At 33.3% G+C, this 14,057-nt stretch overlaps 3 protein-coding genes across 3 annotated transcripts; 1 reads left to right on the top strand and 2 right to left on the bottom strand.

Moving 5' to 3' along the window:
* The first annotated feature begins 1,089 nt into the window (after window positions 1-1,089).
* Window positions 1,090-4,840, top strand: LOC111691255 (patj homolog). Its single transcript, XM_023453915.2, has 2 exons — window positions 1,090-3,032; window positions 3,104-4,840. Exons 1-2 carry the CDS (start codon window positions 1,455-1,457, stop codon window positions 4,163-4,165), a joined length of 2,640 nt encoding a protein of 879 aa, XP_023309683.2. The 5' UTR covers window positions 1,090-1,454; the 3' UTR covers window positions 4,166-4,840.
* On the bottom strand, window positions 4,651-5,670 carry LOC111691256 (protein JTB). Its single transcript, XM_023453916.2, has one exon. It carries the CDS (start codon window positions 5,544-5,546, stop codon window positions 5,082-5,084), a length of 465 nt encoding a protein of 154 aa, XP_023309684.1. The 5' UTR covers window positions 5,547-5,670; the 3' UTR covers window positions 4,651-5,081.
* Window positions 5,671-7,077: 1,407 nt separating this feature from the next.
* LOC111691241 (alsin homolog) lies at window positions 7,078-13,604 on the bottom strand. The gene is made up of 8 exons (XM_023453898.2): window positions 12,727-13,604; window positions 10,537-12,668; window positions 10,348-10,478; window positions 9,726-10,286; window positions 7,826-8,317; window positions 7,609-7,760; window positions 7,366-7,541; window positions 7,078-7,302 (listed from the first exon to the last, which is right to left on the bottom strand). Exons 1-8 carry the CDS (start codon window positions 13,388-13,390, stop codon window positions 7,255-7,257), a joined length of 4,356 nt encoding a protein of 1,451 aa, XP_023309666.2. The 5' UTR covers window positions 13,391-13,604; the 3' UTR covers window positions 7,078-7,254.
* Between the last annotated feature and the right edge of the window lie 453 nt (window positions 13,605-14,057).

Below are 14,057 nucleotides of genomic sequence, written 5' to 3'. Positions count from 1 at the left end.
AGGCAAGGAATACTAAGAAGTGTCTTAAAAGATTCTTAAATCATTCTAAAATCCGTAAAAAATCGTTTCCCCAAAGCTATAATAAATCCCCTAATCTGGCCACGCTGCGGTCATGTCACTTCACAAAAACTTGGTAACATTTATTTTTGTTCTTCCAATACAGGTTGTCAAATTAGCTATTTTCCAGTAAAATCCAGCGATTTTAAAATTTTGCGGTTGTTAACATAAATAACGTATTCTACACTAGGGTTCTATAAAACCTAATCGAACAATCGACTTTTTGTCGAAAAAAGTCGAAAAGTTGAAGTCGACTATTTTGTTCCAAAAAAGTCGATAACTCGACTATCGTCTATGAAAAATGTCGAAAAGTCGACTTTGTAAATAAAAGTCGGAAAGAGTCGAAAAAAGTCGAAAAGTCGGAAAGAGTCGAAAAAAGTCAATAAAAGTCGGAAAAAGTCGAAAAAAATCGAAAAATCGGAAAAAGTCGAAAATAGTCGGAAAAAGTCGAAAATATTCGAAAAAATTCGAAAATAGAAAGAAGTCGAAAAAACTCAAAAAATTGCAACAAATAGAAAAAATATAAATAATGTTTTTTTATTAATAATAAAAATAATAATAATAATAATAATAATAATAATAATAATAATAATATAATGTTAAATGGCAAAATTATAAATTTACGCTTCTGGCTTCGGAAAATGTCGAAAATAGTCGAAAAAAGTCGTAAAAAGTCGGAAAAAGTCAAAAAATTGCAACAAATAGTCGAAAAGTCGGAAAAAGTCGAAAAGTCGACTATTTATAAAATATTTAAAGTCGACTTTTCGTTTCAACTATAGAACCCTATTCTACACTGAAATAAAGGACGGAAACCTTCTCACAAACCTATTTTAATATTTTTAGACCTTTTTGAATGACAAAATTGTCTCTCTATATACTTTGTGGTCACACAAATGTCGCATAAAAGTTTTATTTGATTGTTGAGGGATTTGATTTTAAATAAATTTTATTAAGTGCTTAATGTGAATAACATGAACGTGTAACTGCAGAATTAGTTATTTTTCAAGTGACTTTAGCGATGTTTTTAAAAAGTGGGTTGGCAACAGTGGTGAATACAGGTATATTAAAAATATTTACTTGACACAAATATTCCATTGCAAAAAAAGTCATTAATTAGCAATAAAAAATACATTAGACATTCCATAACATTAGCAAACTAAAACAGGATAATATTCCTAACGCAAGTAAAAGAAAAATGTTAAATTCTAAACAAGCAAACAAAAACTATTGCAAGTAAATGTTATTTTTTGACGAGGAATTCTGGTAAACAAAAGAAAAAAGTGGGTGGTGTCGTTGAAAGAAAAGTTTTTTTTGGTATTCGATAATCCAATTAATAAAAGTGAAAATTATTTGTGTCACGCCTGAATAATTTCGAAAGAAAAAAAAGAAAAGCCGAGATGCATCTAAGTGCCGATATATCTAGTGCTTTACAGCAAATTGAAGCTGTCAAAAGGGGCATTGATGAAATTGACGACCCAAAGTTGCATTCTCAAACGGGAGATAGTCTTAAGACTATATTGGATCTGCTGCAGGATCCAGTGTTTAGAACAATAGTACATGTTCAAGATTCGTTATCGGAACTAAATGCTCAATTGACACAGCACCCATCTATGCTGCCCAATGATTTCGACATTGATATGGCTGGTAACTTGGTTTTGAGTGTTAATGGAGGCGATGTTATGTATGAGTTTGATGAGCGTCTTTCTACGCCTTTGAACAGTGCCTCGGGACCTAACAGTCCAGGTAGCAGCAAAGCAGCAGCCGATGCTGTTGATCCTACGTTAGTACAGCATACCAAAATGCCTTCTTTATCTGGAGTGGAACTATTTCCCACAGATTATGTTCAAATACAGGCCATTGAATTGGTTAATGACGGCACTGGCTTGGGATTTGGTATTATTGGTGCTAGGACTTCGGGTGTAATTGTTAAAACAATATTGCCTGGTGGAGTTGCTGACAGAGATGGTCGTTTGCGTTCTGGAGATCATATATTACAAATTGGTGATGTTAATCTACAAGAAATGGTGTCCGAGCAAGTGGCTACTGTTCTAAGACAATCTGGTACCCATGTGCGCTTGGTAGTGGGACGTGCTATTGAACATCCATCACCTATTGGACTTAGCTTAGATCCCGGTAGTGCTGTAGTACCAGCCCGTGTCCTTGTAGACAGAGCAGAACTTGAGCGTTATTTAATATCCACTGGTTATCCAGAAATATTTGGTGAAAGCTCAAATGCTTCCACTCCCCAGACGACAACGGAAGATGAGCGTTTTGTTTATCGTGGCAAACAACCCATTATTGATTTGCTGGAATTGCCAGAAACCGAAAAGCTGCAGGTTGAATTGACTAAAGATGCCAATGGTTTGGGTATAACCATTGCTGGCTATGTGTGCGAAAAAGAAGAATTGTCTGGTATTTTTGTAAAAAGTGTTTCTCCTGGTTCAGCTGCTGATCTTAATGGACGTATTCGCGTCAATGATCGCATTATTGAAGTAGATGGTCAGTCATTGCAAGGTTTTTCAAATCATCAAGCAGTTGAACTTCTTAAGCAATCAGGTCAGGTGGTAAATTTACGCTTAGAGCGTTATCTTCGAGGACCCAAATATGAGCAGTTACAACAGGCTATAGCAGCCAATGATAAAATTCCATCGGTTCCCTCTACACCTTCGCGCAGTACAACAGCACATTTACCTTCTAGTTCTATAACTCCAATGCGCTCTTCCACAGCAACTACAGATTTGTCTTTCCTATCGGGACGTGAAACTTTACCTTCGAATGAAGTAAATATTTTTGCCACTGAACCGGAGAGCTTTACTTTGACTTCGGGTAATACCAGTAGCACAATTACAACTACTACAAATCTGTCTACTTTTGGAGTTGATAAGAATATTATTTCATTGCACGATGATCAACCAACCAAAATTATTACATCCGATATTTTGTCTGCACCAGAATCCGAACAACATGACTTAATGGTAAGTGGAAAAGAAATATTCTAAATAAACAAACCTGTTCGATTACTCTTATACTATTTTTTTTTTTGCAGGAACCCTTGCATGCCAAAAATAACATACTCCTTACACGCCAAAAGTATTACACAGATCCTGAACTTACAGCCGATGTTGAACAAGAAATCATACGTAAATGGAAGAAAAATGTAGGCCCCGATGTTGATGTTATAGTGGCTCAAATTAAAAAATTCCCTGTTGGTGGTTTAGGTATATCACTAGAGGGCACTGTAGATGTAGAAGGCGGACGTGAAGTTAGGCCTCATCATTATATACGTTCGATATTGGCTGATGGCCCTGTGGGTGTTAATGGAAAATTAAGAGCTGGTGATGAACTACTGGAAGTAAACGGCCAACGTCTCTTCGGCATGAATCATTTAGAAGTTGTGGCTATTTTGAAAGAATTACCACAGGATGTACGCATGGTTTGTGGTCGCAGCAAAACTGAATTGATGTCCTTCTCTGACGATACACTGCAGAAATTAAGCAACAATTTTGAAAATCTAGTGCCAGCCTCAGATCGTTTAGTTAAAGCTAAATCGGATGGCAATTTAGCAACTACATCGCCAACTAATGAGGATTCGTTTAAACTTAAATCTAGATCGTTAGAACCTCTCACAGGTTTGGCCATGTGGTCATCAGAGCCTCAAATAATTGAGCTAATTAAGGGTGATCGTGGTTTGGGCTTTTCCATTTTGGACTATCAAGATCCCATGGATTCCAATGACTGTTTAATTGTTATACGATCTTTAGTGCCGGGCGGTGTAGCACAATTGGATGGACGTTTAATACCAGGAGATCGTTTGTTATTTGTTAATAATATTAACTTGGAAAATGCTACGTTGGATCAGGCGGTACAGGCTCTAAAAGGTGCTGCCAAGGGCGTAGTACGTATAGGTGTAGCTAAACCCCTGCCAATGACAGATACATCACTTAAAACCAACTCTGCAAATACCAGTCAAATTGACAGCGAACTTGATCATGAAGATAACACCACTACAAACACAGCAAGCAAAGTAGGTGAATTTAAAAGTTTACCACCTTCAACTAACACAATGGATAGCTCTGAACCCGATTTAATTTCCAATTGGCGAAAGTAATTTATATCGAATGAATATCAAGTTGTATATAAACACATAGCAAGAAATACTTAAGCTGGAGTACTTAATTAACAACAAGAAAACCTAAAACTACCAAACATTCCATATCCTTTACAAAAAAAGTAATAAAAATAGGTTAAAAATTACGAATCAAAAAGAATATTGTCAATTTTTATGTGTTCATTTTTTGCATTATACAATTCTAGAGTATAATTACAAAATTTTTTGAGGGATTAATGTGAAAATCGCGATTGTTTGTGTTTTACTTGACTATGGTATCAAGGAACATCATAACAAAACAACAAACATTAAATAATAGAGAAGTGCCTTTAGTTCTTTAAAAAAAAAATTCTTTTTGATTCAATTTTGCCAATTTAATCACAACCTATTCCAAGTAGTTTGTAGTTTTTAACCAATTATTATGATTATTAATTTTTATCATTACTAAAGTTTATTATAAATTATACTTATATTAAAATATTATCTTTAAGAGATTTCATTTGTTTATTGACTGCATTAAATATAACGAATGTTTTACTTAAAATACAAATAATGTCTATTTATGAAGCAATATCATGTTTAGTAGCAATACTGGAATGAAAGTGTTGGATATATAAACAATGAATCTCTTAATTATTATAGTTCATATCGAATAAAATGTTTATTTAAATATAATTTAATTGTGGACTTGTTTTCATTAGCAATTTAGTTACAAAAGTTTCATTAGATATAGAAAGTGCAAGTGGAATAGAAAATATAAGTTTTACATATTTCGTTCATAATCTGAAGCTGCATTTAGACTCCCACTATATTCCTAAATATTAAAATTACAACATAAATCAAAATTTGATTAAAATAAAGTTTATTTTAAAACTACAATTTAATCTAAATATCGTCTTTAGTAATGCGTCGTTATTTACGTTACACGATTTAATTGTCGTTCGAGCTTCTGATGCGTCCTTCTCGATAGTACACGATCTCGAGCATAAGATATTAAATAGCTAATAATGCCAATAACAAAACACCACACCTCGAATTGTATGAAATGTCTTTGATCGATCAAGGCCACTCGGTCACAACTTTTGGTAACAATTTCACCGCTTTTGCATCTCAGTACCTCCTTGTATTTAGTGTGTATGCATACACCTAAACTTCGACTGACAATATCAAAGTCTGAACATTTATGACATTCCTGTATCACTGTATATTCTTCACGTTTCCAGCAGGTTGAATTGTTTTCTATAACAAATTGTTGGGATTTTCCGCGACGCATCGGTCCGGTGGTGGCCAATCGGGATTCCAGTATTAACACAACAATTGTTGTGGTAACCAGCAGGCCCAGACCAAGTAACATGTGTTTTTTCTGGCAAAATTCTAACATTTTTTAGGTTTTTTTTCTTGGATTTAATTAAATTAATTTTAAAAATAAATAAAATTTTTCTTAGTTTGATGTCATCACAACAAAAATTAAACAATAACAAATGTGTGTCACTTAGACAAATGCCTGTCAACAACTATAGTTGTTGACAGGCATTTGTCATATGATTGTATAAGTTGGCAACGCTATTCATTTTTGTTAATAGTAAAGTAAAGCGCGAAGCGAATAGAATTTGGATGATGTGTAAACGTATTTTTAAAATTATTTATTTTTACTAGTTATTTAATGAGTATGAAACACATTTTTATACCCTACACCACTTTACCATGGAGGGTATATTGGGTTTGTGCTGATGTTCAAAACATACAAAAATATTCGTCATATACCCACCTTAAAGTATACCAATCGGCTTAGGGCGTTTTTCTGATAAAGATAATCTTTATTCTTTGGTTAAACCTGGTTTAATATAATATGTTTTGTGTTTTTCAGTTATCAGTAATGTTACTTATTATCTTAGTTTAACTGAGTGTAATTGGCCAATTAAACTCAAGTTATAAGTGAGAAAACACAATTAACAAAAACAATAAAACAATGATTTCGGAAGAACAAAAACATAATATTTTAAGTAAATTGCAATTTTCTGATTTGTGTTGTTTATTTGACATTTTTCCAAAATTTTCCATTTTACAAAAGTATTTTTTGCGAAAAACAGCTGTTCATTGTTTATGTTTTTGAGTGAAAAGTTGGCAATACTAACAAAGTTAACTGAGCTTAAATCTAAAACTGAAAAACACAATCATCGGTTAAAGTCCGCCTAAATTTGTTCCGTGTTTAATCGAACAGCAAGTTAAGCCTAGTTTAACTGAGGAGTAAGAAACCTGCCCTTAAGGTATGCCAGTCCATCCGTCCGTCTGACTAGCTGTCCATGTAAACCCTGTGCGCAAGGTACAGGTCGCAATTTTCAAGATAATTGGATGAAATTTGGCACAAAAGCTTCTTTTGTCCCAAGCCTATTGAAAATGGTTAAAATCAGTCCATTATTTCGGCTAGCCCCCATACAAGCGTACCCTAAAATAGGGCCTATGGGCTAATAAATCGGTTTAATGTTCTATTATGTCATCAAAAGTCGACAAAATTAATGATCGGGCTTCATTTGACCCTAGCCCACATACAAACTTCCTTTCAGTAATTTACTTACAGGTCAAAATTCACCTACAAACACTAATAACACTTTTAAATTCTACATAAATAACTTTGAAGTAATTTTAACTTCCCCTACCAACATTTATAAGGTTATGGCCATATTTTCCCATAATCCCCTTTGAGCCCTCTTGTAAAAACTCTCTTTTTTTGCCAAAATAAGTAAAAATATTTCGGAATAAAGTTAAAAATCAAATAATTATCCCCATTTTTAACATACTGACTGGTGTAGGGTATCATATGGTTGGCTATACATTCATATTTGTTAAAAGCTTATTTTTGGTTTCCCTGACCATAAGAAATTATCATCAAAAATGTATTTGTAAACTATTTCTTTGGAATAACAACATCAACTGTAATACAGATTTTTATTATAATAAATTACAATAATAATTACTTATAGATAAATACAGATTTACATATACATAACTCTTGAAATACTTTCATACTATCCGCACACTTTACACTTGATCATTAACTAAAACTTAAAAATTGAGCAAACAATATTTAACTACTTCTTTTCGAATAGGGTTTTGGTAGCAATGTGTTCATATGAAGCCTAGAAATATGGATAAAAAACCATTAATTAAAGAAAATTTAATGAGTAATAATAATAAATTACTTTTAAAGTGGTATAACAATAACCACGAATACCATTCATTTCAAATTGAAAATTTTTACAATCGGTCAAGTCATCTAATAAAGCCAGCTCAGCACCAAGATGTGGTATTGCTGCACGCAGCAATAATATTAATGATAAAGGCATTATGAGATCAGCATTTAAACTGATTTTAGTTGCTTTAAATAAAAGAAGATTTTATAGAATTATTTTGTTAAAAAATTCTAATTTAAATATTTCACTTACCACTGGATATAGTCTGATATGCTAGAGTTATTTTTTCCATGCAATTTTCTATCACAGTCAACATGGCCATTGGTGTGTATTTTTCTTTAAGTTCCTTAAGCATTTTAATGGCTTCTAAAAACGTATCAGTATTTACCACCAACAGGATGTTACTAAAGAATAAAAAAAAAATATAAATTTATTGTCCTAATATATAGAACCAAAAAGTCCATTTTACCTATCAAATTCTAAATATTGCATTAAATCATTATCACTTAGTTTTTCCGCTTGCAATAGATTCTGACGATAAATTTCATCTTTATGACTGTATTTATTGGCATACAACACAAATAGTGTGGAATATATACCTTCTGATAATAATATGGGATAGAGAAGTGTTATGTGTGAGACAACTTCACGATTTTCTCCCACTACAGAGTATTCCTCTGGCAAAGCGGGAAACAGACGGCGTATGAATTTATAAACTCTTTGAGATATAGACTCCCATTCACGCATGGCCTGTTGAGCCAATAAGGGAGTTGGTTTAATTTTCCAACAACCATATGAACGATAGAAGCAGTGTGTAATGCGCTCATTCAAGTGTTTAAAGGGATGATAACGATAACGAAAAGCATCACGCAGGTACTCTTTAATGGCAATCAATTCCTGATCATTTAAATCACTCATTCCAAATTGTGGTATTAAATCCATTTCCGTTTGTAAGGATATGCTGTAAAATAAGTTTAGGTTAACAATATATAAGTTGGAATTTAAAACAAGTAAGAGTTCTATATTCGGCTGTGCCGAATCTTATATAGCCTTCATCACGGTGTGTTAAAAAAAACAGTCAATACCAAAAATTCTTCTTTTACATAACTTACTTACAATATTATGGAACATTAAAAAGAGTACCTTTTGACGAAAATGTACCCCAAAGAACCCTTTTATGGGTTCTCACCTAATTCACACTCTAAATTCTAAATTTCATATTTCTAGGTTCAATATTATAGATAATTCAAAAAGTACCATTTAAAAGGAAAAAAAGTACCAAAAAGTTCACTTTTTCCGGTTCTCACCTAATTCCGACTCTACATACTTAATTTCATGTTTCTAGTTTCAATATTATAGAAAATTCAAAAAGTACCTTTTGTAGGACGAATGATTTTGATGTGTTCTCGTCTAATCCGGACACTACATACTCAATTTTATGTTTCGAAGTTCATTATAATAGAAAACTCAAAAAGTACCTTTTGAAAAACGAAAAAGCAACAAAAAGTTCTCTTTTATGGGTTCTTACCTAATTCAGACTCTACATACTTAATTTCAAGGTTAAGTATTATAGAAAATTCAAAAAGTACCATTTTTTAAAACGAAAAAGTACCAAAAAGTTCCCTTTTATGGCTTCTACGTAAGCCAGACTCCACATACTTAATTTCATGTCTCTAGCCTATAATAACACACTAGTGCTGCTCTCGCTCTGCCTTGTTTTTTATAAACAAGAGTGCAATAACAAAATTTACCGTATGATTAAGTATTTTGTTTTTTGCAATTTTTTTAAAACGAAAAAGTACCAAAAAGTTCCCTTTTATTGCTTCTAACTTAAGCCAGGCTCTACATACTTAATTTCATGTTTCTAGCCAATAACAACACACTAGTGCTGCTCTCGCTCTGCTACTCTTGCTCTGCTGCTCTCGCTCTGCCTTGTTATTATAAACAAGAGTGCAATAACAAAATTTACCGTATGTTTATGTATTTTGTTTTTGTATTTTGCAATTTTTGTTTTGAGCATGATTAAAAAATCTTAATTTTTGATTAAATTTTCAGGGGTTGTTTCGGATTTTTGCTCATATCTCCGTTATATATAGACCGATTTTGCTGCTTTTAAACAGCGATCTTCCCGAAAGCATGTCTATTAGAATTATTAAAGATTCGGACCGCGCCGATATCTGCGGTTCTCTAAAAACTAATTTCAACAAACCTACATACAGACGGACATGGCTTAATCGACTCCGCTATCTATAAAGATCCATAATATATATACTTTATAGGATCGGAATATTATATTATAGAAATTACAAACGGAATGACAAACTTATATATATTCTTCTCACGAAGGTGAAGGTTATAAAAATACTTACCAATCATCGTTCGGTACACTGTTACTTAAAGCACTATCGTTGAATGAATCCAATGTTATGTTATTACAATTTTCCATTACATCCATTAATGTCGAATACGTATGACTACCGCCGCTATCATCCGAGCTAAGGTTTGTCAATTTATTGAATGTACTAAGCAGATCAAAACTAGAGAAATCCAAACCGTTTAGTGTGTCTTCGGAATGTGAGTGATTGCGACTTAATTCAGGTTTTTCAAAATTTAACAATGACGAATTTAAGCTCAACTTGTCGAAATCTTTAGAAATATTGTGCAAAGGTAGAAAACCTTTTTTATTGTTGTTGTGACTACTAACATTTGCAGTCGAAATATTGGTTATATCTAGTTCGCGGGGTATTAACTTTTCATTTTCCAATTCTTGTTGTTTGCTTATGAAAGCGATAACTCGATTCCACAGAGCAAATATTAAAGGTTTGGTGTTGGGTGTGGCATTTGCTAAATCTCCAAAAAGTTCATTTTCGAAATCATCGAACAGAGAACACCATTTTCGAGAATTATCAATAATATTTGAACCAAAGGTGCTAAAGAAAATACAATACATTACTATCTAGTAAATATTAGTTTAGATTTTGAATAGCTCACCTAGGATATTTTGTAAATTTACGATTGATTTCCATGGTTCCAGCATTAATGCGTACATTTTCCCAGGTTCCAGTCAATTGGCCACTCAATATATTGCCCATCATTTCGGAATTAAGTGTCATATCAATATTCTAAAATTGTAATGTAATAAAATTATTTTTATTTTATTTATTATGAAAAAAAACTTACATCTTCATCCTGTTTATTGTAGCCCACAGGCATATAGTATTTTCCCAAACCACTGGGACCATTTAAAGTAGATTCACCTTCATAATAAAAACCATTGGGAAATATCGCAATACAACGTCCCGTCAATTCATCATTGGCAAAAGAACCTTCAAAGTAATCGCCCGTTGATGAGATACAAACACCATTACCAATACGTTTGTTATCGGCAAATAAGCCTAAATATTTTTCACCCGTCGCAATGCGATCAAGTACACCATAGCCACATCTTTGATTGTCCACAAATTCACCAATATAAACGTAATCACTGTGCTGCTTATGACCGTGACCATTAAAGAGTCCATTACGAAAATTACCCTCGTACAACTCTTTTTCGTTGATGATTAATGTACCGTGGCCCCAGAATTTACCATTTTTTAAATTGCCCTTATAAAGGCCAACTTTCGGTATAAACATTCGACCGTAACCTTCTATGACGCCGTGAATGACATCGCCTGAATACATTTTCCCATTTGGATATTCTAAGCGGCATTTGCCATGCATGACACCATTAGAAAAGTTTCCCTTAACATATACACCTCCGTAGATGGCATGATTCGGTGCAAAGTTATAGTCAATCATACGAACTTCGGGAATTTTTGATTTTTCGCTTAGCATAAGTACAGTTTTAATGGTAATCTCTAGTTGATCATACCACAATTCTATGTCGTGTTTATTTTTTGAGGTCAGTACAAAATTCTTTTCAGGAGTTATAATCCGTATGCCAGTCTCTTCTTTTTTCAGCCACATGGCATTCAAAGGCAAAGCCGTTATCTGACTACTATGTTGACATAGGAAATCAGAGAATAATATAAATATGGTTGCACCAAAGCCAACGTGTGAAATTTTTATAGGTACTGCAGTCGAGCTTAGAATAACTCTTCTCTCCTTGGTTTTAAATTGTAACACTTTGGTATTTTTAAAGTTAGAGCGCCAAAAATCGCGCGTGTTATCTGCTAGTTCCAAATCAATGCGATTGCGACGGGAAAATTCATTCCATGCTAGAAGTTCTTCTCTGCAAATGTTTTCGTGTTTCTGGATATGCTCTAACAATTGTATAACATATGGAAATATCAAAAATGGTTGTTGAAACATTTTTAAAAGATCTTGATTTTTGTAGCCCGCTGAAGTGGTGGGCGGATACGAATGATTAAACAGTTGATAGGCTTCATTGAAACCATCAATAGAATATGTATCACAGTAGGCTTTCGTATACAACTCAAAAATTTGTATACATTCACGATAATACTTAATAACCACCAGCTCCGTCGACTGATCATAATCCCCACGATAGAACTGTTCCAATGAATGCAATATAGTTATGACTATATACAATACATTTTCCCAATGATGACACACTTCATGCAGATCTTTTAGTACTTTTTCCACTAATTGATTGAGTTGCAGAAATTTCTTACGAAAATTCATCATTTGTTTCAATTGATTTTGAATATGATGATGCAAAGTGTGGTATTGTCGCTTAAAATAACGGCGATTATAAAGGGTCAGTTGGTGGCTGGCCAAAAGTAGAGGATATGATTGTTGGCTGATGTCTTTCATTTGTATCGTTAGAAAATCTTTCTCTTGACTGTAAGTCTGTTTATTCTTTTCAAAGATCTCACCTTGAGTATTCAAGAGAACTGTGCGATAATCACCACAGCAGGCCTCCAAAATGTGTACACGCGGCACATCCAAATCGGAGGAATCAAAACTTAACTCTGTTGGACTACTGATTTCGTAGATTTGTTCATTATTTGTTAGTTGTTTTTTGTCATTAAAACCCCAATGATACAGACGTCCGTCTATGGTACGTACAACTGTGTGATTTTTGCCAGTTGCTAAACTGCAAACTCCCACTTCTTTAAGTTTTTGCACATTATACAAAGAATCTCGTTTTATGTGATCTCCGGTGCCAAGTAAACCCTTATTGTTGGAACCCATACTAAAGATTTGCGTATGCAGAAGAGAGTAACCTTGTTGCAGCAGACTTTGTATACTTGTCTCCAAATCAAGGCCGGTAGAAATTGTAGAGGAATGCATTGAACTTGAGGTGTTTTTATTACACTGCTCTGAGCGTAAAAGATCGGGTAATTCGCCTAAAAATAACGACCTTTTATAAAATGAACATTTACTTTCTAAATCATGTTTACTTACCATAATTCTGTACAGCTGTTGTTTGATTTGTCTCAAACAGCCATTGTTTCCTTGTTAGAAAAATAAAGAATTGTTCGCCTGCTGCAATGTCTATTATATCCAGACTCTTTTTAAATAAACGCAATAGTTTAGGCTGCTCACACTCCACAGAAAAATGCACACCACAATTGCCCAGGGCATAAATATCACCCATATTGGAGAGAAAAATGGTGGCCTCCGAAGAACTGCAAATACGTTTAATGCGTACACCATCTTCGGAAAGTTCCAATGGATCAAATATCACTGGCAGCCATAGATTATCTTCTAAAGGCTTCATGTAATCTATAATACATTGTTTTACAACTGATCCCTCCCCCAACACTAAAAACACTTCTTTCGAGATACGACAATACTGTACATCAATAACATTACGTTGTATGCATTTCATTTGTATGACTAAATTTTCATGGTCAAATTTAGCTTCATACAAATATTTGTCTTGATTTAACAATAAGAAAATTGTTGGGCTTATGGAACACAAACGCAGTATGGGCGAGAATGGTGGCGTCTCATTTTGCCAGGCAACCGTAACTCGTGATCCATTAAAAAATATAAAAAACGCTTCATCACTATTATTATTACTATTAGTGGTGGCTGAGCTTATTATTTGGTGGTCGCTGTTCATTTTTTATAGATGATAAATTACACAGGTCAAATCGTTATCTCCCTTCAAAGGTCTATCACATTTTATTGATAAAATACAATTAATTATATACACAAAATTATCAAGAATTTTACTTTTGAACAGAGTTATAATGTAATTTTTGTTAACATTTGTTTTTGTTATATTTGTTTAATTACTCAAAAACACAAAACGCATTCACAACAATGAATTTTTTTCAACAAACAAAAAGAAAACATCTGATAAAAAAAACATAAACAATTGTAGCAGAGTTGTTGTCTTTTTAACAGAATGATTTGGATATTTAACAGGGTGACTAAGAAATTTCAAAAAAACAATTATGAAACCAAGGCACAAGTGTGTCAAACTTAAAGAAATTTGACTTTAGCGAATCTTAAATACATACCTTTTACCAATAGCTAAAATTTTGTCTCTGTAAAGTTTTTCGGATGTGGATTTCACATGGGAGCTGTGACCATATTTGGGCCGAACTAAAACAAATACAGGAGAATTTGATATAATACTTTAAGATTTGGATCTGGCAGATATTTGGTCATCTGAAAACTGATTTTAACATAGACATGGACATTCCAAAATCGATTTCGTTTTAACTGTTTAGGTTTGTTATATAACATGAACATTTAAGAGTTAAAATTGGAATTAATATAAG

Source organism: Lucilia cuprina, chromosome 6 (assembly GCF_022045245.1).
Source record: "Lucilia cuprina isolate Lc7/37 chromosome 6, ASM2204524v1, whole genome shotgun sequence".
Lineage (NCBI taxonomy): Eukaryota > Metazoa > Arthropoda > Insecta > Diptera > Calliphoridae > Lucilia > Lucilia cuprina.
This window is presented reverse-complemented; position numbering and strand designations above follow the sequence as displayed.

Excerpts from the sequence above, each read along its gene's own strand:
- LOC111691255 (XM_023453915.2), top strand. The coding sequence starts at position 1,455 with ATGCATCTAAGTGCCGATATATCTAGTGCTTTACAGCAAATTGAAGCT. Across the intron at positions 3,033-3,103 it reads CCGAACAACATGACTTAATG|GAACCCTTGCATGCCAAAAA; the intron begins GTAAGTGGAAAA and ends TTTTTTTTGCAG.
- LOC111691256 (XM_023453916.2), bottom strand. The coding sequence starts at position 5,546 with ATGTTAGAATTTTGCCAGAAAAAACACATGTTACTTGGTCTGGGCCTG.
- LOC111691241 (XM_023453898.2), bottom strand. The coding sequence starts at position 13,390 with ATGAACAGCGACCACCAAATAATAAGCTCAGCCACCACTAATAGTAAT. Across the intron at positions 12,669-12,726 it reads AACAGCTGTACAGAATTATG|GCGAATTACCCGATCTTTTA; the intron begins GTAAGTAAACAT and ends CGTTATTTTTAG. Across the intron at positions 10,479-10,536 it reads ACAATAAACAGGATGAAGAT|AATATTGATATGACACTTAA; the intron begins GTAAGTTTTTTT and ends TTACAATTTTAG.